The sequence below is a fragment of the Mesoplodon densirostris genome, chromosome 4 (assembly GCF_025265405.1).
Source record: "Mesoplodon densirostris isolate mMesDen1 chromosome 4, mMesDen1 primary haplotype, whole genome shotgun sequence".
Lineage (NCBI taxonomy): Eukaryota > Metazoa > Chordata > Mammalia > Artiodactyla > Ziphiidae > Mesoplodon > Mesoplodon densirostris.
The window spans coordinates 64,092,842-64,118,542 of record NC_082664.1 but is presented as its reverse complement, the minus strand read 5'-3'; the positions used below and the strand labels follow the sequence as shown (position 1 = coordinate 64,118,542).

At 44.2% G+C, this 25,701-nt stretch overlaps 1 protein-coding gene across 1 annotated transcript; it reads right to left on the bottom strand.

Moving 5' to 3' along the window:
• Positions 1-15,050: 15,050 nt before the first annotated feature.
• On the bottom strand, positions 15,051-16,435 carry NKX2-8 (NK2 homeobox 8). Its single transcript, XM_060098161.1, has 2 exons — positions 16,285-16,435; positions 15,051-15,607 (listed from the first exon to the last, which is right to left on the bottom strand). The coding sequence occupies exons 1-2, from the start codon at positions 16,433-16,435 to the stop codon at positions 15,051-15,053; spliced, it is 708 nt and encodes a 235-aa protein (XP_059954144.1).
• Between the last annotated feature and the right edge of the window lie 9,266 nt (positions 16,436-25,701).

The following is a 25,701-nucleotide window of genomic DNA, read 5'->3' as shown; positions in this document are numbered from 1 at the left end:
GAATAAGAACAAAATCTCAGGTACATTTTAAAACAAGTTGCATTTCACCTAGGTTCTGGAGGAGAGTTAACAGTCTTTTGTGAATCTTAAATACAAGTAATATTAGATTTAGCAACCTGGAAATTATTGGAGGCCTTAATGTAAAGAGTTTCAGCAGAATGGTGCAGCAAAAGCTTATTAGACTAAGTTTACAGGAAACTGGGGGATTTCTCCTTTGGCCATGAAGAATTAGCGGCAATAGGAATTACCTTTCAACTGTAAACAACTATAAACTTGATAAAATAGATGAAACAATAGTTTTCAGACATTGGACAGTAGGTAGCGTAGGACTGTGTTCACTGAGAGAAGGGAAACAAATGAGATGAGCTTTAGGATTTCCTAGCTTACCGTTTGGAGCCAGCGTCAGGCCACACTGCAGGGGAGGGGAGCCCAAAGAACCTAACACTCCTACTGAGCTGAAGAGAATAAAATCAAAGTTTGTGGATACCAAGATGGCTAGAATTTATAAGGCAAAGTACTGAAAAGAAGAGTGCTTCACAGAGAAAAAGCTCTGAAGATCATTAGATGAGTCCTCTTGAGTCTTTGGCTGAGTACTGATTTGCACATAAATGAGAGAAAATTCCCCAAGGCTGGGAAGAGTAGCCAGAACAATTCCCAGAGATCACACAATGCTAGAAGGAGTTCTTGTCCTGAACCAAAATGGAGAGATCCCATAACACATTGGTTAGAGTTCTCAGAAGGATCATGCCTTAGTGATGGAACTAAAGTAGTTCCCTCCACCAAAAAAAGGCTGTTCTGGACTCAACCTAACAAAGCTTAAAATCAAGCCTCAAAAGGATCAAAATGATCTACAAGTACCTTAACTGGATGGTAGGGAAAAAATCAATAATCTTTAAAGGCATACAACAAAATCCAGTAGCAAATAAAACAAATTCACAATTCTGAATCCAATTAAAAATTACCAGGACTTCAAAGAAGCAAATAAATAGGACCCATAAGCAGAATAAAAAGCAATTAATAGGGCCTCCCTGGTGGCGCAGTGGTTGAGAGTCCGCCTGCCGATGCAGGGGATACGGGTTCGTGCCCTGGTCTGGGAGGATCCCATATGCCGCGGAGCGGCTGGGCCCGTGAGCCATGGCCGCTGAGCCTGCGCATCCGGAGCCTGCGTGTCCGGAGCCTGTGCTCCGCAACGGGAGAGGCCACAACAGTGAGAGGCCCACATACCGAAAAAAAAAAAAAAAAAAAAGCAATTAATAGAGATGGAACCAAAAATGACAGAGATCATGGAATTCATAAACAAGGACCTTAAAACAAGTATTATAAATCTTACAAATATGCTCAAGGATTTCAAGAGAAATATAAATTTGATGAGGAAAGAAGGAAGATATATATATGTTTTAAAGACCCAAATAAAACTTCTGGAGATTAAAAAATATAATACTAGGAAAGATAAGTGAATTTGAAGACACTGAAAAAGAAACAAACCAACATGAAGCACAGAGAGAAAAAAAAAAGAACATTGAAAAAAAGAGAAACAAAATCTTAATGAGCTATGGGACTAATCAAAGTATCTAATATATCAGTAACTGGAGTCCCAGGAGAGGAGACTTAGGGAAGAGAAGGGGACATAAAATATAATTGAAGAAATAAGAACCAAAAAAATCCAAATTTGTTGAAAATTATAAACCCATATAACCAAAAAAGATCAAGAAACCCCAAAAGAATAAACATATTTAAACCACAGGCACATCATAATCAAATTGTTGAAATCCAGTGATAAGGAGAAAAATCTTTAAAGCAGCCAAGGGAAAGAGGCATTACATAAAGAGGAATAAAGATAAAGAATGACAGCAGACTTATTATCAGAAACCATACAGGCCAGAAGACAACATAACAACATCTTTAAAGTGCTTAAAGAAAAAATCCTTCAACCCAGAACCCTATATCCAGTGAAAATATCTTCCAAACAAAAGGGTGATCTATAAGTTCAAAGTAATCCCAACCAAAATCCTAGCAGGCTTTTAAAAAAAAATACAAGTTGATAAGCTGACTCTAAAATGTACTTGAAAATGCAAATTACCTAGAATAGCCAAAACAATTTTGAGCCAACAAAAACAAAAGCAAAGTTTTAGGATTCACACTACCACACTTCATGACTTACTATAAAACTACAGTAATCAAAAGAGTGTGGTATTGATCTAAGTATAGATATAAATCAACTGATGTTTAACAAAGGTATCAAAGTAATTCAAAAGGAAAGGATAGTTTTTAACAATGGTGCTGGGACCCTTCATCTATGGTAACAGTTGGGAATACAGAGTATAAGGAAACACTTATACTGATAAAGCAACTAAACATCTAGATGGAAAAAAATGAACCTTGACCCTTACCTCTCAACAAAAATTAACTTTAAATGAATCACAGACTTAAACTTAAGAGCTAAAAGTATGAAGCTTCTAGAAGAAAAGCTTCTAGAAAAAAAATATTCATGACCTTGGGTTAATAAAGATTTCTTAGAGCAAATAAGCTTGAATCAAAAAAAAAAGAATCAATAGGGCTTCCCTGGTGGCGCAGTGGTTGAGAGTCCGCCTGCTGATGCAGGGGACACAGGTTTGTGCCCCGGTCCAGGAAGATCCCACATGCCGTGGAGCAGCTAGGCCCGTGAGCCATGGCCGCTGAGCCTGTGCGTCCGGAGCCTGTGCTCTGCAACGGGAAAGGCCACAACAGTGGGAGGCCCGTGTACCGCAAAAAAAAAAAAAAAAAGAATCAATAGATTGGACTTCATCAAGTCTAAACTTTCATTCTTCAAAAAATATCATTAAAAAATAAAAGTGCAAGTCACTGGCCAAAAGAAAACATTTGCAAAACCCACATCTGACAGAATAGAGACTTCTGTCCAGAATACATAAAGAACTCTTATAACACAACAAGAAGACAAACAACCTGGTTTATTTTTTTAAGTGGGCAAAGGATTTGAAGAGCCACTTCACCAAAGAAGATATTTATGATGGCAAATAAGCACATGAAAAGATGTTCAACACCACGAGTCATTAAGTGAATGCAAATAAAAGCATCACGAGATACCTCCACAACTCACTAGAATGACTAAAATGTAAAAAGACTGACAAACCCGGTGCTGTTGAACATGTGGAGCAATTAGAACCCTCATTCTAGTTGTTACTGAGAATGCAAAGTGCTACAGCCCGTTTGGAAAATAGTTTGGCAGTTTCTTTTATGGTTCAATATATACTTTTATATGACTCAACAATTGAATTTGTAAGTATTTTCCCAAGGGAAATGAAGACTTGTAAATGTAAAATCAAAGACTTGTTCCTGAACAACAAGGTCCTACTGTGTAGCACAGGGAACTATATTCAATATCCTGTGATAAACCATAATGGAAAAGAATATGAAAGAGAATACATATATGTACAACTGAATCACTTCGCTGTACAGCTGAAATTAACATAACATTGTAAATCAACTATACTTCAATAAAATATATTTTTAAAAAGCCATTTTTTAAATAAATAGAGCCTTAAAAGGACTTGTTCATGAATGGTCATAACAGTTTTATTTGTAATAGTAAAAAATTGGTAGTGAATCATATGCCCATCAACTGGTAAACTGGTAAACAAATACTGTGATATATCAATATAGTGGAATAATACTCAGCAATTAAAAGAAAAAATATACATAGATCAATCACAAAGTATTATGCTAATTGAATGAAGTCTTACAAAAAGGCTGCATACTTTAGGATTACATTTATATAAAATTATAGAAAAGCAAAATAATCATTACAGAAAGCTGATCAGTGGTTCGCAGAGGTTGGAGGTGAGGGTGGGGAACTGACTAGAGAGGCAGTGAGAACATTTTTGGAGTGATGGAAATGTTCTCTATCTTAATTGTGGTGGTTGTTACATGACTGTTTACATTTGTCAAAACTTGATGTCAAATAGATAAATGTTATTGTATGCAAATTCTATCTCAATGATTATAACAAGAGTGAATGGAAGGAGAGAAACTGAAGATTGTGAGTTTAGGCAAGTGTCCTAAGAGTTTTGCTAAAACGGATAATAGTTGGCAAGGGAAGGAGGGTCAAGAGAAAATACTTTCATTGTTAACCTGGGGGAGATAGCAGCATGTTTGTATGCTGATGGGAATGATGCAGGAGAGAGGAAAAGATTGATAATGTAGAAGCAAGAGAACAAAATCACTGGCGTGATATTCTTGAGAAGATCAAAGCAGGGGCTGCTCATCTATGGTAACAGTAGGGAAGACACAGCATAAGAGAGCACTTGCTTTCAAGGCAATGATGTGGTGGCAGACGTCTATGGATGATCTCTCTTCTGGTTACTTCAGTTTTCACAGTGAAGCAGGAACCTGAGCGTAAGGACGAGGGAGGAGGTGGGAAGTTGAAGAGAAACAAAATGGTATGAAACAGTCAAGGAGGATAATGGGAGGATGAATGGTCTAGAGACATCTAGCATGATGGCCTGGCAACATTAAGGGCTCATTTGAGGTTAATGGTCATAAATTTAATGTCAGACCAGTCAATGTGGTTGTGTGTTTTTCTACAGCCATACTGTGCTGCCTGGGTACAGGTGCAGACCAGAAGGAGAGTTAGATTTAACAAGAGTTATAGTTTTGCCTTGTGTACAATGAAATGAGAGAAGGTCAAGGGGTTGAGGGTATGTTCAAAGGAATGATTATAATGATTGTTCATGGTAGGGTAAGGAGGGGAGTGAGGGCATCAAGGAACTGGGCGATAGTGAAGGGTGGTAGGACCAATGGCTTGGAATAAAAAGCCTTAAAGATGTGCATACCACTTCGGTAAATGATCCATATTAGGAATTTACCCTTGAGAAATACTGAGGTAGATGCACAATGCCTGAAAGAATGTTCATTTCAGTATTTTACATAATAGTAAAAATTATACTATGTATAATACAATTATATAAATATTGAGAATTGGTTAAATAAATTATGGTCCTAAGTTAAAAACAGGTTTTGTGTGATTGTGTGTTTACCTGTCAGGTAATATGTGAGGCTATGCTGTGGATTTATCTGGAAGTTGGACTGAGAAACTTATAATCTGACACTTCAAATAACTGTTGTTTGTCCTTCCATTATTCTGATATCCAAATAAGTGGACTTCCTGGAATAATCAGTAATAAAGTAAATGAAAATGCAACTGGTCCTTGCAGAGGTTTTTTATCACCTACAGATGAGTCATGGCAGAAGAGTCTCCATAGGAATAACCTCACACTAAGCAGTTAAACACTGTGTCCTGATGATCACTGCTCATGGTGTCTTCAGATGCCCCCCTACCTGCCTGTAAATTTGGATGTTGACCATTCTCCCAAATGTCACCAAGAGCATGTGGCACAGGTACTGTTCAAAGTAATGGGAACAGGCATACTTCCTACTCTTCTGAAGACTGTGGGATAAAATATACTTTATGGTATCAAATATCACATTGTGATATTTCTTCTGAAAGTTTAAAGGAATAATTAACATTGTAAGCATGTATAACATGTGGTCATAAATTAAACATTTAAGAAGAACACAAATGTAGTAGATTGTATTGTTATTCAAAATATCCACTTCCCTCCTGCTCAGTTGGTATTAAGCTTGATCATGTGACTTTGCTTTAGCCAATTAAATGCAAGAAGTGATATAGATCCTTTTCAACCAGAAGCTTTAACAGCCATGGTATGTCCTCTTTCTCCTCTGAAATGTCCTATACAGGGGATTGTTCCTTCTGCCTAGGTCTCAGGATGAAAATGAAATGGTGCAGGCTGCAGGGACATGGCACATAGATAAGAAACAAAGCTTTGTAGCTTAAACACTGAGATGTTGGGCTTGTGTGTTTTGTAAACAAAACTTAGTCCTAGCTGACTGCTATGATAAACTAAAACAAACTGAACATAACATTGGATGCATGTCTGTAGAATGGAGTAGGGACTACGTTCATGCACTGCCAACTAGCAGGCGTTATTCATGCATTTAACACTCATGTTAATCAAGTGTGGTACGTGGTATTAGCTCTAGATGATGGTCTAAGGGACTGAGGTGAAAAATAATTTTATACAATTAATGTGACAACCAACATTCAGTTCTCTCTTTCCACATCAAGGATTGCTCAATTCTCAAGTCCATGTTCTTTCCACTCTATCCTACTGCACTCAGAATGAAGGAGTCCTGAGTTTGTTGCAGCTGTACATAGGATGGACCCAGGTGACTTATATTCCAATCAGTTAGGGAAAGCTTTACAGATAAGGAAGGAGCTCTGCAACTGTAACCATGTGCAGAAAGAAAAAGAGGTAATGACTTGTAGACTAGGGCATTTCTGAGCAAAACATTAGTCTAAAAAAAGTTCTAAGGCAGGAGGACGACGGCTGGATGATGAAGCACAGTGGGCTTCCCTGAGACAATAAGAGGGCTCAAAGCCTTAGTGTGCAAAGAGATGTGGGAAGCAAGGAGGTCTTGGTGAAGACCTCCTAGAAAGAGGATGAAGGAAAGTCTTCAATAAGTCATGAGAGGGCCTCCCTGGTGGCGCAGTGGTTAAGAGTCCGCCTGCCGATGCAGGGGATACGGGTGCCCCGGTCTGGGAGGATCCCATATGCCGCGGAGCGGCTGGGCCCGTGAGCCATGGCCGCTGGGCCTGCGCATCCGGAGCCTGTGCTCCGCAACGGGACAGGCCACAACAGTGAGAGGCCCACATACCGCAAAAAGAAAAAAAAAAAAAAAAAAAGTCATGAGGTTATGGGAAAGAAGAGCCTTGTTAAAGCAGCCATAGATAGCTATGTTCATAGGGGTAAGGGTCAATTTAAAGAGAATTAATTTGGATTTTTGGTAGACATTTTGGCTTTTGTCTTCTTTATATGCAATGATGTGCTGTTTTCACATCTGTGCAGAATTGGGCCCCAGAGTCCCCATGGAGTCCTTAGTTGGTAAGAAGTTAGAGTTCTCACCATCCTGGGAATCCCCACACCTAGATGCCTAAGATTAGACAAGTTTTGCAGCCTCCCTCTGTTGTCTGAAAATTAGCTGGCTGAGGCATCATATAGTGGCAATGAAGGAAGAAAGTTAATGTTAAACTGCAAAAGTGCCTTTTCAGAGGGATTGGAGGCAACTAAAAATTCTAAAATCAATTGATAATTTCTCTACCTTCTAAGGCTTCACAGACATGGGTTTTGGGTAGTGGAGTTTTCAGAAGTCCATGATTTACCAGAAGCTGGTGAATTACATCTCCCCTGGAAACCGTATTGCCCTGTTTGAACTCATATCAAGTAAGAAACAGCCAGCTCCTCCTGTCTATGTCCTTTTGAACCACTTCACAGTCTGGTTTTTACCTTGTTAAAGGCAGAAATGGTATGATTCCCAGTGCATGACTCTTGGTACAGGAAACAATCTGAGGCTGCAAAGAAGAGGAAACTAAAGGATAGAGGACAATTGTTCTTTCCAAGCCAATATGATCTGGGTTCTCTTTGTGGTTGTAATTTACAGTGATACAAATGAGATGTATCCCTGCACTTTCAATAGCTTACCTCAATCTCCTAATCATCATATCACTACTATAATCATGAGAAGCCAAATGTCATATGAAAATAAGTATCCTTAAGACCATAGCTTATTTATACATTCCTGTATTTTCCATATTATTTTACAAAGAAAATATTTTTAGATTGAGAATAACGAACTATCCATCCTACCTGGGTCTGACAAGTAAGACTATAAATTAGAGGTTTTCTTTCTCATTAAAAGAACTGAACATTTCCAAAATCTGCTTCTATCCCACTTATATGTATATTATATGCATGTATAGAATATGTACATATTTAAAGATAAAGGGACTGTTGTGGAATCAGGTTGCTCAACTGTTAGGCACACCTGAAGGAATCTGAGCACATGTTCACTTTCCTCTCAATCGGTGACAAGTTAGGTGAAGAAGATTCTTGTAATGTTTTCTGGAAAACAAAATTCTGGGAGCTCCATTTCATTCTGTTGGTTGCCTCTGCTCCCACACACCCCCAAACTGATAAAATGATTAACATTATCTAAGATAATATTTCATCCCCAAATATGGAAAATAAGAAAATCCTACTCTATCTCTACGTTTTGACTTGAGTTAAATACAAAACGTTCCCTACAGTGAATTAGGAGCACCGTTGAACACCTGGCCAGATAGATGACTGAATCCATCAGTGTGATTAGGCAGGAAAAACAGTTTCTCAGAAAAGCGTCACTTTCTCAGAAAAGCAGAAACTAAACCAGGTTTCTTTTGTCTTTTCCTGGTGTTTTGTGTCTCTTGCTCTGAATTTCAGTTTTGTTGTTAAAAAAAAACCCCAATGTTTCCTGTAATTTCACTGATACTTGTTTGACTGTCAGACCCTGATATGTTACAATGACTCAGGGTTGCCTCTGGTTGAGAATTTACCTCCCAAGAGGTAATTTAAACCTAAACAGATAACTTCTTTAGGAGGAAGCACTGCTTAAAACACTAACGTTGAGCAAAGTGGGAGAAGATGGGTATAACAGACATCTCAGGTGAGAGATTCAAGGGCCCTTTTAATGGATTGTTGGGCACTTTAGTCTCTGGTTTAATTTGTGAACAGCCTCCACTCCTCTTCCTAGTGAATTCTGCCAAGTGTCCTGTCCAGCCCCTAGGAAAGGAGAAGGAGGGGGTAGATGGTACTGCAAGAAGAGAAAAGGGACGGTCCAGTTCAGAGCTTGTAGCTGGGGAAGTGCATTTGAAAACCTGCTGACTCATAAAGGACCACCCAGTCAGAATGCAAGGGGAAATGAAGCATGACCAAGGTCCCCTTAACATGTTCTTTCCATAACACCCTACTCACAAAAACTATACTGAAACTATGGCAGCTTTTGAAATTGCATGACCTAAATAAAGACCTAGGGATTTTTATTGGTCCATAGGGCAGGGTACTGAAGAGAATATGATCTTCTGCCTCTAAAATCTGATGTTACTTTTCTGGATAAATAACAGGAACTCTCTGCTAGACATACTTGGGAAAACTGAGAACCCCTATGCTTAAAATTTGGGGGAGGATGTGTGACTGTTTAATAGCCTAACTGATTCTTCCTGGTTAAAACACTGCTCTATGGATCAGCATTGAAGGGAATACTGTTCACATCTTCAGTGAGTTTATAGACTGAGTAACACGAACGTTGGGAATACAGGAGAAAGGGGAATGTCACATACCTTTGGTTATTAGTCTGGGCAGGGGCATTGGAGGGGAGTTAGGGGCAGAATTGGACTTCTGAAAATAAATCCACTCCCAGAAATGATGATGAGTGACCTGGAGGGATACAATTTCTCATGCAAATTTTGAATACTAAGTGATACAATCATATCCATAGAAATGATCATGCCCTGTGGTAGGGACAGTACTTCCTTAGCCTTCCAAAAGCTCTTTTGACTGTCTGTTATTCATTGAACAGATAACCTGCCTAGACTGGTTAACTGAAACACCCAGAACAGGTAAACATGGTTAACAAACAATTTAACCATGCCGAGTCCATAGTTATCCTGCCTGGGCATTCTATTCCGAAGTCTAAAACGTTTTAAAGGTAGTGAAGTGCGTGTGGGTTGAAGAGGCAACAATTAATTGTGTTAATGCAAGAGAATAATAAACAACTAAACACCATTGTTAGAAGGGAAGGTATAGGTTAAGCTGAGCTCAAATAACTTCCAACCCATCAGTAGCACATTATCTAAGATTCTAAAGTGCTAAATTGGTCAGATAAGAGATGTGCTAAGATGTAAGATCCTCTGAACAATGAAGAAAATTGAAGTGAAAATTGCTATCTCCACCCACAAGAGACTTAAGTGAGATGAAGTAAAAATGTTTACAATAGAAGAAGAGAGAGAAAATATGAAGAGGATGATATTTAATAATAAAGATAACACTAGAGACATAGGAAGGAAAAAGATGACTGGGGAAAGGGCTAGGGAAGCCAAAGTCATAAAGTTCCCCAGGGATCTGGGCCTTTCCCCAGGGATCTGGGCCTGGGGGTTGGGAAAGCTTAGAGGAGCTTATCAGAGTCAGCAGCAACCAAACGCTCAGTGGACAACTGGTGTCAACAAAGTGGCAGCAGATGCTTTTCTGGAAGAAGAATGGTGGAATGATAGTCACAGGAAAATATTGTGACCTGCAGACAAGAGCTGTGTTTCATTGAGAGCTGAACAAGCATGCACACAAACAGACATAGGGGAAACACAGAGGCTGTGTCCAAAAGCTGGAGGTTTGGTAGATGGAGAAGGAGGGAGGGAGGAGAGAAGGGCAGAGAGAGACTAAGAGACACAAAGATGCTAAAAACATGTCTCTCTGCCAACAAACACATGAAAAGATGCTCAACATCACTAATCATTAGAGAAACGCAAATCAAAACTACAGTGAGGTATCACCTCACCCCAGTCAGAATGGCCATCATCAAAAAATCTAGAAATAATAAATGCTGGAGAGGGTGTGGAGAAAAGGGAACCCTCCTGCACTGTTGGTAGGAATGTAAATTGATACAGCCACTATGGAGAACAGTATGGAGGTTCCTTAAAAAACTAAGAAGAGAACTACCGTATGACCCAGCAATACCACTACTGGGCATATACCCTGAGAAAACCATAATTCAAAAACAGTCATCTACCACAATGTTCACTGCAGCACTATTTACAATAGCCAGGACATGAAAGCAACCTAAATGTCCATCGACAGGTGAATGGATAAAGATGTGGCACATATATACAATGTAATATTACTCATAAAAAGGAACGAAATTGAGTTATTTGTAATGAGGTGGATGGACCTAGACTCTGCCATACAGAGTGAAGTAAGTCAGAAAGAGAAAATCAAATACCGTATGCTAACACACATATATGGAATCTAAAAAAACAATACTGATGAACCTAGTGGCAGGGCAGGAATAAAGACACAGACATAGAGAACGGACTTGAGGACACAGTGGGGGAAGGGGAAGCTGGGACCAAGTGAGAGAGTAGCACTGACATACATACACCACCAAATGTAAAACGGATGGCTAGTGGGAAGCTGCTGCATAGCACAGGGAGATCAGCTCAGTGCTTTGTGACGACCTAGAGGGGTGGGATAGGGAGGGTGGCTCAAGAGGGAGGGGATATGGGGATATATGTATACATATAGCTGATTCACTTTGTTGGTTGTACAGAAGAAACTAACACAACATTGTAAAGCAATTATACTCCAATAAAGATATATATATATATATAAAAGAAAGCTGGAGTATCTATCTATACCACTATGAACATAAAGTTAGGAAGGATTCCTAGAAATAAAGAGAAATATTTCATAAGAATAAAGGGTCAATTTATCCAGAAGATTTTTTTAAAGATTTTTTTTGATGTGGACCATTTTTAAAGTTTTTATTGAACTTGTTACAATATTGTTTCTGTTTTGGTTTTTTGGCCCCGAGGCATGTGGGATCTTGCTCCCCAACCAGGGATTGAACCTGCACCCCCTGCATTGGAAGGTGAAGTCTTAACCACTGGACCACCAGGGACATCCCCAGAAGATATTTTTAAAAATCTAAATTTATATAATCCTTTAATAACATTGCTCTAAAAAAACAAAACAAAACATGTCTCTTACAGAAGTGTCTATAAGGTAACCAAGACTGTCAACTGGGAGAAATAAAACAAAGAATGGGAAATAATTCCCACCATGTGGTTAAAGGCATGAGATCTAGAGCTAGACTGCTTGGGTTCAGATCATCTCTGTCACTTACTAGCTGTGTGATCCTGGACAAGTTACTTATAACCTCTCTGGCCTTCAGTTTCCTCATCTGTAAAGTGGTAACAGTAGTACCATCTTATGGGGTTGTTGTGAAGATCGAATGAGTTAATATAATTAAAAAATTTAGAATATTGCCTCATACTCAGGAACATCAATAATGTTAGCAACTACTGTGATATCCCGTTATCAGTTTCTGTGAGCGGCCTTAAGCCATGTACGGTACTTTTAGCATGCTTTCCCATCCTTCCAGACCATCCATAAGACAAGCTTATGATGGCTGGGTAGTATACGTGCTGTCGCCACATGAAGATTCCAATTGTCCGCTTTAATGGCAGTTTACAGGGCGGCTTAAATGTAGGCAGCCGAGGACAATGATAACATTCTGTGAGGTTTACAACTGCTTTGCACAAGTCACTCCTACACATTGAGCCTCAGTTTCTTATCTGCAAAATGGGTGTATTATATACGCCATGCATAAGGTTTCTGAGAGATCAGCTGTGAGAGTGCCTAGGACAATGCCTGGAACACAGTAAGTTTCAATAAAAGTTTACTGAGTGTGAATCTGCCTTGTGATATTGGTGATGGGTGACAGGTATGAAATAGTCTCATCTGGGGAGGGAGATTCTAACAGTTCTCACAGCTGCTGGGAGAGGCCTTGGGTTTAGCTTCTCTCATCAGAGCCCTGGAGGAACTGATCTTTTAGATCAGAAAGGAAGTTGACATTTATTATTTCTAGCTTATCACAGGTGTGAACAGAAGATAAATGACAGCCTGAGTCTCTAAAATGGGTGGGTGGTCATGGCAGTACATTAATAACTCTCCCCTATGGCTTTTCCTCTCTAAAGGAAGGAGCCTAAAGGAAAAGGAGCAAAAGGAAGTGGGTAACAGTGTAGACATGAGGGATCCTGATGCTAATGCCATAAGAAATGTCTGCCCTTCTCCTGCCCAGGACACAGGCTGGGTTGCTATGGCTGTGACCACCTCTCTGGGAAGCAAAAAAATCGTCTTTCGTATTGGTTAGACCTCTGGGTGAATTTGGTTGAGGACATGCTCTCCCAAAGAGCCTCCTGAGAAGAGTCTCTCCATAGTCCAGATCCCTTAGTCCTATGGGCCTCATATTTAATAGACTCTCCCTGCTTTGCATACCCTAAGTCCTACTTTCTCTGGAGCTCCAGGAAAGAAGAGGCCAGAAACTGAACAGGTGGTGATTTTGCACTTTCTCTCCAATAATATTCAGGTCTTTGTCACCACCAATAGCAGAGAACGAGCTACAAATCTTTACCTTCATTCTTGGAGAAACACCCCTTCAGGAGGAAGAGCAAGGAAGAGCCAAGCCAGCTAACAGAAGGGACACATTCTGAGCCCGGACTTCTTCAGAAATCTTTCCCTCCTTTTCTTTCCCATCTGCTCTGCCAGGGCTAACTGGGAAGTCCCCAGGGCAGTTTCCAATATATGTCTTACAACATCCAGGCTCCCACACCAGCAATCATTTATTAGAAAGAGGTTTTATGATACAAATTTGATAATCTCCCAGGCACACTGGCACTGTTCTAATTGAAGTTGTAAGCCCATGAAATTCAAGCCCTTTGTCTTCCTGAAGGCCACAAGGTTTAAAAAGATACCATTGTCCACCCTAACACCCACTACATTGTCACCAGGGACTGATTAAACAGAGTCCTGAATCGGAACAGTGCGGATTTTGTCTAGGTCCTTTTCAGGGCTGACAATGCCCTTTTCAGCTCCCAAGACAAAAGGAGGTTTAAGGATCGAGATTCTTCTAAGATAACCGCATCCATATGGAAGGCAAGGTGGCCAGCAGCTGAGACCCAAACACCCCTCTCCCTTCCCCCTCTGCCCTCCTTTCTCTCTCCACCCCCCAAAATCCCAGGTGATAACACTGCCTCAGCTACCCACCCCCTACCTCCTCCTCCATTTCCTCCTGGGCCCAGAAAGCTAAAGCCCAAAAAAAGACCCAATGCCTACTCCTCATAGACCTCATCGAGCCCTTACTCCCTCCCCTGGATCTGATACCCAAGACTGCTCTTTTCACTCGACTCTCCCTTCAGTGGCTGGCAGAGAGGAAGGTCCTCACTTCTCTGAGAGAGTGACCACTGCACTGCATGGGAGGCCCTGCAGCTACTGATACCGAGGGGATACCCAAGCGAAGAGCAGTTACAAACCCGAAGAGTAGAACACTAGGTCCCCCACCCGGGTGTACATTGGGACCCTGGGTGAAATGAGACCGACCAGCGGATCCCACACCTATGTCAGGCCCCCAGGGCTGTCCTCCCTCCGCTGGCAGCCCTGAACTGGGTCATTCCCCGCCGCCTTTTAATTTCTTCACCACGTCATCCACTCCCCATCCCACCCTGGCCGGGTGTTACACCAAGAGGCAGAAAATCACAGCTGCCAAGTGAGGCACGCGCAGGCTCCACTGGGGGTTACAAGATCCCCGCATACTCCTCGGATCCCTGAGACCTCGCTGCCGCACTCCGGAAACGAGTGGCTAGCAGTCAGGCCTGGGCTGCTCCCCGGCGCAGCACGCTCAGCCCGGGCCCCGCTGGCACTTCTCCGGAGAATCCTAAGGGAGAAGCTCATTACGCCCTCTCGTTATGCCCTGTCGTGGCCGACTCGGTTGACCTTTGGTGTTAGAAGCTCCAGCAGCTCCGGGAGCCCAGAGGGGCCTCCGTCTCGCTTCGGGGGCAGAGCCACCTCCCGCTAACAGGTACTCCAGAGGTGCCTCTGCTTTCCCTTCCCACCTTCCCCCAGTATCTTCCTAAAGCCGTGTGGGGACTGCGATCTGCCCTTCGGCCCAGCTCGGGGTGGGCCTTAACTTGGCCGGTCAAGGAGTGGGCCGGCGCCCCGAACTCCGGTCGGGAGAGCACAGCTCCCACCTACGTTCCCGGCAGGTACGCAGGGGGACCCAACCCTACACATTTTATTCTCGCACCACAAAGAGGAAAAATACTCTATTTCTTTTAAAATACGTCGCTCCCCATACAAATAGCTATTTTTAAATGTACAAATAAGGTTCAAGCAATAAAATCTAGCTCTGGGTCTGGCGGTCGAGGGAAGAGGAGAGGGGATATCTTGGCGAGAGTTCCGGGTGCGCTGGCTGATGAGGGCGGGGCAGGGGACCCCCGCGTCTTAGGAGGAGGGGCCCGGGACGCGCTCCAAGTCTCCGCTCCAGCCCTGCTCCGGCCGCAGAGCGCACCCCAAGTCCGGCATAGCCCCAGATGCCCGCGCCCCGCGGCTGCCTCACCAGTTCCAGGAGACCAGGGCGGGGGGCGCTAAGTGCTGGTAGGCGGGGAAGAGGCCGAACGCCGAGCCGGGACTGAAGGCGGTGTAGCCTGGCAGAGGGCAGGCGGCTGCGGGGGGCGCGCCGCTCTTGTCCCGGGCGTCAGCCGTGCCCACTTCGCCGCTCCCGCCGCACGGTTGCCCGTCGCGCACCAGCACGGGCACCACCACGTGGCGCAGCAGGCCGGGCGCGGCGCGCACCTCGGCCGCCGCTGCCAAGTCGGGCGCCTCCGCGGCTCCCGGCGCGCGCGCGCGCTTCAGCTTGTAGCGATGGTTCTGGAACCAGATTTTGACCTGCGTGGGCGTGAGGCGCAGCACGCGCGCCAGCTGCTCGCGCTCTGGCGCTGACAGGTAGCGCTGCTGCCGGAAGCGCCGCTCCAACTCCAGCGTCTGCGCCTTGGAGAACAGCACCCGCCGCTTCTTCCTCTTCTCGGCGTCCGAGCCCGGAGACGCAGGCCGAGCGGACGGCCGCTGCGACGAGTCCCGCGGGCTGGCCTCTGGGCTGCTCTCGTCCGAGGCTAGGGACGCAAAGGAGACACGGCCTGGTGAGACGCCGGCCCCTCTGCGGACCGGCCGTCTCTCGCGTGGGGGCGCCGACCCACTCGCCCGCGGCTTTTGGGATGAGGCCGTTTCCTTCCCTGGGCCCATATCTGAACACCCACCTCTCCGAATTCGATAACCTTTTACACCACAACCTGGGACCGCGCCCCCAAAGAAACCCACCCCGGGTTAAAACAACTCGGCCCTGGTCGCTGCGCTGGCAGACGCATTCACTGCAAGCTGCCTCACCAAAACGGGCCACTTCCAGGTCGACTGCACTGCGGTTTGCCGAGGTTTGCAAAGCCCTGAATCCAGGCTCGCCAGTACTGCCCATCCCAAACCGAGGCCGGGAGGACGTAGCCACTGTTTCAGGCACTTAAGGGCGGTGTCTTAAATATTTAAATATTCTGACCCCTAGAAACAGAAACCCAAATCCCGGGCGTTAGTGCCAGGCGCAGGGATCTGATCTCAAGATGTGCCAACTGGCATAGGGGTTCGAAGAGGACAGAGCCTCTGGGACCGACCGACACTGAGGAAACCCAGACCCTGGGCTGGGTGGGGGTTCCGCTTCCCAGCCCCGCGAGGGCCGGGGGCTTGGCTCTGCGCTCCCCACTTCCCTCGCCTCCACCCCTGCCGCCGTCCACCGCTCACTCACAGGGGTAGTGGCCGCGCTCCGATTCCAGCCAGGTGGCGTAGGGGCCGGGGGCGCGTAGCTCGGGCTCCCGCCTCCGCAGGTGCTGCGCGTCCTGCTCCGGTAAGTCCAGGAGCCTGCGCACGGTGAAGCCGAGGCGTCCAGAGGTAGCCATGGCCGAGGAGGGGAAGGAGGCGGGGGCAGGGCAGTCTGGGAACCGAGGGGCGGCCGGGGACGCCGCTCCTATGGGTGGGCGTGAGAGGCGCACGCCATGCACTGGCTGCCGAGATATTAGGGCATCTACCGTGGAACCCCTGTTTATATAAACAGCTCTTCCCACCCGGGCGAGGTCCGGGACTCCCGAGTGTCAAGTACCTGAATGCGTGCGGGACCAAAGCCCCGGCGAGCCCGGAAGGTGCCACCTCCGCCCCCCGCCCCGCCCCGTCCCCCGCCCCTCGGACGCCCCGTTACCTCCCAGAGGCGGCAGGAAGCAGCCCTCCGCATTAGCGATTCTGTCTGATTAGCCCAAAGTGGGGACAGATAATGGGGATTGTTGCCAAAGAATAACATCTTGGGTGGCGAGCGATGGCCACCGACCGCCGGCCCCAGCTTCCTCCTCCTCCAGGGCTGACATCGGGCCTGGCCCCGCGGGGGCGCTGGGAAGGGTGGGGGCGGCATGGGTGGGTTTACGAGCACCCAGGAATTTATTCCCTGTTTGCTTTATTCCTCGAGCTTGTTTGCTGGAGCGTTCGTTTCCCGCAATTATCCGGAAAGTGGTTTACAAGACGGCGTTAAACTCTGGCGGGCTCTCTTTTTCTTTTTGGTTGGGCCCGTCTGAGGATTCAGAGGCGAGAAGTTTCAGGCGGGCACAGAGGAGTGGCTTGGCCCCGCTGGCGTCTGTGCCGAGGGTTTTGAAGGCCGCTAGGAACCTCCCACACCCCAAACGTCTCCCACAACTTCAGGGGTGCTGGGGAAGTGCTGGCAGCATCCGGGGGGCCCCAGCTCGGCGCCGGTTGCTCCAGACCAGCAAAATGGAGGCGGAATTAGGCCACACTGTTCTCCTCCCAAGTGCTAGACTCGTTTTCCTCCTCCCGCCAGGTGGCTGGCCTTTGCGGGGCCAGGCCCCCCTCTAGGCCCCATGGGCGGCGGCGTTTCCAAGGGCGGCCTACGAGGGCGTCGCTGCCTCCTTGGCGTCGCCAGGTCCCCTGGCGCCCCTTGTGCGCCTGGGTTCCATGGCCTCAGCGTTAGGCTGGGGGCTGGAGATGCAGGCCTCGGGTGACTTGGGCTCTCTGCTCCGCCAAAGCTGCCCGGCCTGGTCTGGTAAGGGACCGATTGCCGGAATTAGGACTGCGCCCGCCGGGCAGAAAAGACTGCCCGGGGTTTCCCGACATCTTCTAGTTCCCCACCCGAAGAAATGACCCGGGTAGAAGGTGCCAGGAGCCGGTCAGGGCATGGATACGTTTTGTTGGCCCATGGCTTCGTGGTGGCCACGCCTCAGACGAGGGCTGAGAGAGCGCGCTTCCAGAGGCCTCCCCTCCTGCAGCCAGTGGTTCGGGTAGTAGGTTGTTTAATTTCGGTGAGGGCCGCAGCACTTGGGTGGCCGCCCCTGAAATCCTGGCTCCACCTGAGCCGAACTCGGACCTGGCTCCCGTGCAGTTGCTGCTGCCCCGCCCGACCCGGCGCACCCTCCCCAGCAGCCTCCCTGTCAAGCGTGCCCGAGGCGCCCGGGGCTGTGCTGCGCGCTGGGTGGTCGGGCGGAGGCAACCCCAATACAGGCCAACTGCTAGGACGCGGACAAAGGGGAAATGGAGCTCGACGTCCCGGACCTGTTGGAAGCATTTGTTCCAGTCAAGATTTTGCATTTGTTCAGTGCGAAATAATGCGTGATTGACGCCTGCTCACAATGCGCTTTAGCGCTCCGGAATAAATCGGAGCTTGTCCTGTGTTGTCATGGTTTTCAATGGGGTTCAATGGGATTGGGAGCACGATCGACTCTGCTGGCCGTCTCTCTGCGGTCTCGGGAATAGATTTATTAGTTATGTCTTTTTTTTTTTTTTTTTTTTTTGCGGTACGCGGGCCTGTCACTGTTGTGGCCTCTCCCGTTGCGGAGCACAGGCTCCGGACGCGCAGGCTCAGCGGCCAGGGCTCACGGGCCCAGCCGCTCCGCGGCATGTGGGATCTTCCCGGACCGGGACACGAACCAGTGTCCCCTGCATGGGCAGGCGGACTCTCAACCACTGCGCCACCAGGGAAGCCCTAGTTATGTCTTTTTAAAGAAGATTAAATTGAAATGACTTGGTTGTCCTCTCTGAGATGGGGCGGAGGAGGGAGCAGGAGGTAGATGGGGAACGGCAGAAGCCAGAAACCCGGTGCCCACAGTGCCCAGCACCCAAGCTCCAGCGTCCTAGAGTTGGGCAGGTCACAGACAGGCGCAGGGCCTCGTGGACTTCTCTCTGGATGGTGCCCGATGCCTGGCAACCTCTGCCAGCTCGTCTCCTGTGAGAGGTGGAAGGAAGGCACCGACAGAGACTGTCCTAGGCAAGTATTAGGACAGACTCCCAAATTTGGGACTGAACTTCGAGGCTGCCTCAGGTTAGAAGGAGCTCTGGCCTGGGAGTCACTTGGCATCCCCGCTCGGTCCCTAACTAGCTCTAATCACCTCATCACTCTGAGGCTCTTTTTTTTCATCTGAAACAGAAGAGATTTACTAACTTCTAAGGACCCTACCAGTTTTATGATTACATCTCTCTGGAATTTTTCTAAAACCATCTTCATTATATTAACCAGCAGAGTTTGGTCTCCCTCTTCCCTCCCCTTCTAGACCTCTCATCCCCAGGACTCTGGCTCCACACTCTCCAGAATGTTCTAGAAGAGGATGTGACTGACATCTTTTGAGTTTCCGAAGGACCCTCCACAAGAGTGGTGAGGGGTAAATAATTTTGGAAAGAGAACCAAGTCAGGAGAAGCAAAAGAAGCGTCTTTCCTGGAATGACTGACCTCTCTTAGCCTTTTAATCTATTTAACATCCTAAGCCCACACTGATGTGTAGAAATAAGTAAATGGCACTCTTCAGTTCTTCAGCATCAAATATTTGCAGAGCTCTTCAGTATCAAATATTTGCTTTTACTCTTAGTATTTGGCTACCAAAGAGGAGATACATCCCCCATCTAGCAGTTGTACTCTAGGAAGGACCTGTGTCTGGGATTAGCTCCAAATATTACTTCTGGCCTCACCTTCCCCAATCTGGGAACAGTGTTCCTGGGCCCCAGTCTGTGTTTTGAATGTCCCAGGGAAACTCTGTACCTTCTGGTTCTGGAAAGCACTGCAACTTCCCTGCTTCATCGTGGACTCTACCCTCGTCCAATCTTCCTCTCAACTCTGCTCTGGGACTGTACCTAAATTATCTCCAAGAGCTAGAGCCTGGGGACTCCAGGAGCTAGTTCCATTTAAACCATGCCTTCTGAAGAAATGCAGGAAAGAAGGCGGGAGAGCCAGAACTATTAGACAAAGGTGCTTTTTTAAAAATTTGCTTCTTCACATTGAATAAGCTCAAAGACATAGGAGGAGAAAATTATTTTGATGTTGAGTCAATAGAAAAAAGGTAGTCAAGATATTAAGTTTTATACACATTAGAAATATGCCTATGAATTGCCTCCAAATCACAGGTAAACATCTGACTGGATATTCTTTCCAGGTTTTAAAATATTGTTTGGTGCTCTGGACACTTGAACTTATTTTGAAACATAGCTTGTGAATATTATTATCTAATTAGATAAGTATTTGTTTCCCTGTAATTGGATGTAGTGTATCTCAATTCCAGTAAGAGTTTTTAATCTTAAGGCATCTGTGCCATAGTGAATATATTTAAGCAGTCTGCACTAATCACCCTTTCAAAAGTATTATCCAAGATGATCATCACTGCTGCGTGATTGAGAATTTAAGACTAGAAAATTCTGAAATAAAACTAAAGTATCTTGATTTTTTAAAAAATGATTGCATCTATATCTTGCGTTCTGCTTTTAAATCCTTCCATTTTGGTTAAGTGTTTCACAAAATCCTGCAAATCTATACAGTCTTGAAGAGAGGCAACATTGCAAATTCCCCTTGATAGATGGAGGGCCCTCAACTGCCAGGACATTTTTCTTTGCCTCACAGCAACTGCTCTCCCCTTTTTATCAGTATTCTGGTTAAAATAGCAAAAGGAAAATAAAAATGTGCTTTTGACATTTCCAAGAAGAAGTGAATGATCTTCATTGGCCTTAGGATGGAAAGAAAAGGCAGCATTTAAAATCAGACCTCTTTGCCTTTCCTTCTGAAAACTACTTGCCATGAATAAGTAAACATTTCCCTTTTAATGGTTAATAATCAATTGCTTGTCGGTGGTCCAGGCCTGGCTGCAATTCTTTCTTAGTTGTACTGATGATATATATACATGGGACAGGGAACAGCAATTACTTTCAGACTGGGAATTTAGTACATCTTTGAAATGGGCTTTAGATTTTATTGTTTAATGTCAAATGACAAGATTTGAAAGATGCCACCTTAAATTCCTTAAAATATTGACTTTACATGGACTTTTTTGTTGTTGTGCTTGATCTCTAGGAGAAAAGTTTTTCTGTCCAAATGTTCATCTAGTTGTTTAGTTATATACATAAAAAAATGTAGGGGTAAAATGGTTCAATGAATTAAAAAATAAATGTATTTAATTAAATATCTATAGTCTCCATTTCTTAAAGAGCTAGCAAATAACTTTTTTATCTTTCAGCTAGTTTATTAGGTTATTAAATATGTCTGGTCTTTCCCATGCCTTTCCATGGTATAAGAGTAGCATGGAGTGTAAATTGTCAGAATAAAAATAATAATACACTTCGGGGAGGGTGCCTTATTTGTCCAGAGCTGAACTTCTCATTTTTATCTAGTCTTTTCTTTTTAAAAAGGTAACAACTTATACTCCTTTGCTTGACTGATATAGTTATAATTTATACAATACAGAACCCTTACTGTGTTTAAGGGTCCAGGCCCTAAGTCACATTCAATGTCACACCCAGACACTGACAAAGTAGACTAACCCCAGGAACATATTTTCTGATACTTGTCTTAGTACCTCACAGAGGCCTGCCTGCAGGGCATGCTTATAACCAGCAGCACTTCAGTTCAAGCCAGTTGTTATTATTTTTCCTTACATTATCCAAGCATTATCATGAGGTCTCTTTTTTAATATACCTTTACTTTGTCTGAGATTAGCTTTGGGATTTTAAAAGGGTTGCATTATTAAGATGAGATACTATTTGTCTTATTTGACAGCAATTTGAACACTAAATCAATTATTATTCTGGAGGAGTATCTGTTAATATTTGCTGAAAACAAGGACCACAGTTTCTCAGAGGGCTAAAGAATCAAATACTCCATTTTCTTTATCAGTGATAATGATACATTAGTAAGAAAATATCACTTTTTGTTTTATACATTTGAGAATGTTTACCGTGTGCACTCACCCTTGTTATCACATCCTGAGTCAGGACAGATTACCTAGAAGAAGCAAAGCTTAAGGAGAAACTTGAAGGCAGACAGACTGTGATATCCCTAGAACTGAAGAAATTAGAGAGGAGAATGAAGAGGGCCTAAAGAGGAGAAAGAGAGTCTATTGTAATAGAAGGTGTTAGAAAAGAATGATTAAAAGGTGAAAGAGAAAGAGAGCCTGTGCTAGCTTAGAGCTATGGGTTCAATTTGATCTCATGAGCTCAAAGAGAAAAAAATGCCTGAACCAGAAAGTCCCAATCAATAGTGGCTTATATATTCTTCCCCAAAGTCTTTATATTTCTAAAAATTAATGACAATAGCTTCCAGTTTAAGATGAATGAATCCTGAGAATGTAATGTACAACGTGGAGACTATAGTTAACAGTACTGTTTTGTATATTTGAGGGTTGCTAAGAGAATAGCTCTTAAAAGTTCTTACCTCAAGAAAAAAAAATCTGTAAGTGTGGTGATGGTTGTTAACTAAACTTATTCTGGTAGTTCTTTTGCAATATATACATATATCAAATCATTATGTTGTACACCTAAAACTAATACAATGTTATATGTCAATTATATATATTTTTAAATGACAATAGATAAATGTCAGCTTTTAAAGCATTTCAAGTTTTTCCAGATTCGATTTATGAAATGTTCCTTTGGAAAAAATCTTTTTCCTCTTCTAAGAGGAGGCAAAAGTGCACAACAGGAGCATGAAATGACAACCTCACAGGAATTTCCTCATGAAAAAAGGAAAAGAGCTATATATGTTTACTGCAGTCTCTGGAAATCCCTTAGCTAGCAAAGGTGGCTGTCTTTGTATTCTTGATTAAATGGGTATTTGCACTGAAGTCACATACCACACAAAGGAAACAAAACAAAATAAAAATGTCCTTCGTGTTCTGTTTTTCAATCATTTGTGTGAAGGAGGTTCTTGGCCTTTATCACTGTCAGTGAAAAGTTCTTCACTGGAAGGAGACATTCCACTCACCCTGCTTCTTGTACACAGGGAGCTTACCATGGAAACTACCTCTGGAGCCATCAGACAAATATACAAATGACAAAGCTCAACACTGGGCATTTTAGGTTTGGCTTTATCTCAACAACAGGATATGAGGAAGGGTGCTTAGAATTTCTTGAGAAATTTATTGCTCTATTTGTCTTTCTCTGAATCTTAAAACCCATAAATTGGACTTATTCAAGTTAGGAAACAACTAAGAAATGACTTTATCTAAGGGATTCTGATACTAAAATATGTATGCTGTATATTTAACATAACTATGTATAGTAAAGCTGCACTTTTTTACATGATTATTTAATGACAGCTTGAGTATCCCCAAGATAGGAACTTCATCTTTAATATATGTTTATATTTTTTAATTGCTTATGACCTTTAATTAACTGAAAGGAAAAAATTTCTTCTACTGAACAAGTTTTTTTTTGGTTGTTTAACAAGATCTATCCTGAACTGTTGTTGATTTATCTCTAAAATATAACATTTTGCTCTGTAATGTGGACCTGAAGAAATTTTTTAAAACAGTGCTTCACAGGGCCTCCCTGGTGGCGCAAGTGGTTGAGAGTCCGCCTGCCGATGCAGGGGATACGGGTTCGTGCCCCGGTCTGGGAGGATCCCATGTGCCGCGGAGCGGCTGGGCCCGTGAGCCATGGCCGCTGAGCCTGTGCGTCCGGAGCCTGCGCGTCCGGAGCCTGTGCTCCGCAACGGGGGAGGCCACAACGGTGAGAGGCCCGCATACCGCAAAAAAAAAAAAAAAAAAAAACAGTGCTTCACAAAAATTATATTGTATTTTTTAAAATTCCATCTGCTTGTCAAGTTCTCATTTAATTTAGAACCAATCCCAGGTCATTCCCTTACAGTTTCCATCAAGTCTGTTTCCAGCTTCCCTCAGTCCATGGTCCACGTGAACCAACTGTAAAGACCATCCGTGGCTGACGGTGTGTTTCCATTGCTTGTTTTCTTTACCAGCTCTTCACATCAAATCAAGGCAGTTCACAAAAACTAGCTTGATATATATTCCTGGATGGCTATGGCATCAGGAGCTGCACATTTCTTTGGATATGTAATTGGAACTCAGTTCTTGCCTTAGGCAATGGAGCAGGTGTGTGTTTGGGTGGTTTGTGGTGTGAGAAAGAAATGGATGTAGAGCACAGGGAACTCTGCTCAATACTCTGTAACAACCAAATTGGGAAAAGAATTTGAAAAAGAATAGATACGTGTATATGTATAACTGAAATAACTGAATCACTTTGTTGTACAACTGAAACTAACACAACACTGTTAATCAACTATACTCCAATATAAAATAAAAAGTTAAAAAAAATAAAGTTAACTTCGAGAAAGAAAAGAAAAAAAAAGACTGGATAGGACCACCGGAGGGAAAATAAAGAAATGGATGGCTACACATTGGATTTTAGTTACTTCTTTGGCTTTGGCTACTTTTAAAAAAAGAAAGAAGGAAAAAAAAAAAAAAAACCTTTTTTCCTTAAGCAAAAGGATTGGGCTGTAAAACAAATTTAGAGGGGGGAAATCAAAGAAATAATATTTATGCCTAAAGTTAGACATTCTATTTCTTACATATTATTAAAATGACTATTAAAAGTGATGAACTTTGTGAAACCTCAGATGCCAGAATGCAGGGGGTTATACAATACAATTGGCAGGTCACCTCTGCTGAATTTAGTCCTCTGGTTTCTTCTATAGTAAAAATAAAATAAAAGCCACCCAGGCTTCAGGAATTATCATCTTAATCATTTCTTTTATAGAACCACTAGGAAAAGTACATGAATATCTCTTTTTATCATGTACACTCATTTTTCCATTATTGACATTTTCTATTATGCAAATCCTAGAGAAGCCAAATCCTAGAGATTTTCTATTATTCCAGTCCTAGTAGGTTCCTGATTCCCCCATCAGCTGATTGGTCACAAGAACATTCCCAAAGGGCAGGCAGCATAGAGGAGAAACTGCTTGAGTCTAAAAGTGAATCGAGATGTTTGCTGTGAATGGAGGTGGAAGCAGCTGGGCAAAGGGAGGAGAAAGTGAGAGTGAGTGCCTGTGTCAGCTTGGTGATCACCCATCTCCAACCAGCCCTGGCTTCTACCAGCTGGAGGTTGGTAAAGGGCAGGCCAGTGGCAGGGAGTGGGTTTTATCACCTCTGGAGCAGCACACGGGGACCTGTAGAGGAGAAAGGGTGGTTTTGTCCAGATGCCAATTAAGGGACCCAAAGGCCTGCAGCATTTCAAAAGTCCTTGTAGGGAACAGAGACTAATTTCTAGGAATCCTCTGTGATTTGTTTTTCAGCAGCATCTCAGTGACTAGCAGAGTGGGATTTCATCTTGTCTAAGTTGTATTTGTTTCCAAACCGCTTAACCATGGTAACTGGGGGCACCGACACTCTTTGCAAGTTGCATTTTTTGAAAAAGATAACTCACCCTAGCAAAGAACATAGATTGAAAACCAGTTAAAAGCCAGTGAGAACAAATGGGTCTTAAATCGAGGATGGAACAAAGGGAAGGTGGGGACACATCCCCTAATGTCAACAGGGAGAAAGCCGCACGTGCATAATGGGCAAGGGAGCGACCACCCAAGGGGATCCGAGTCACTTCCAGAGACAGACAGAGACCTGGAGCCAGAGGCCAGGCCAGCCACCCAGAGTCTTGCTCAGGAGGGAGCTGAGGTGGCCGGAATTGTCTTATTCCTGTTCCATGCCCCACGTTTACCCACAGCCAGTTTTCTTCCTCCAAATATAACCCAAAGGCAGGAGGTAGGCACTCTGGCAGCTGTGGTCAGCAGCCACACTCCTGGTGGTCCAGAGGCCGTTAATGCGAGTGAGCACTAACTAGAGTCGATTGAATCACACAAATATATAACCCCTCCCGTTCCCCACCGAAAGGCTGCCCACCCAGT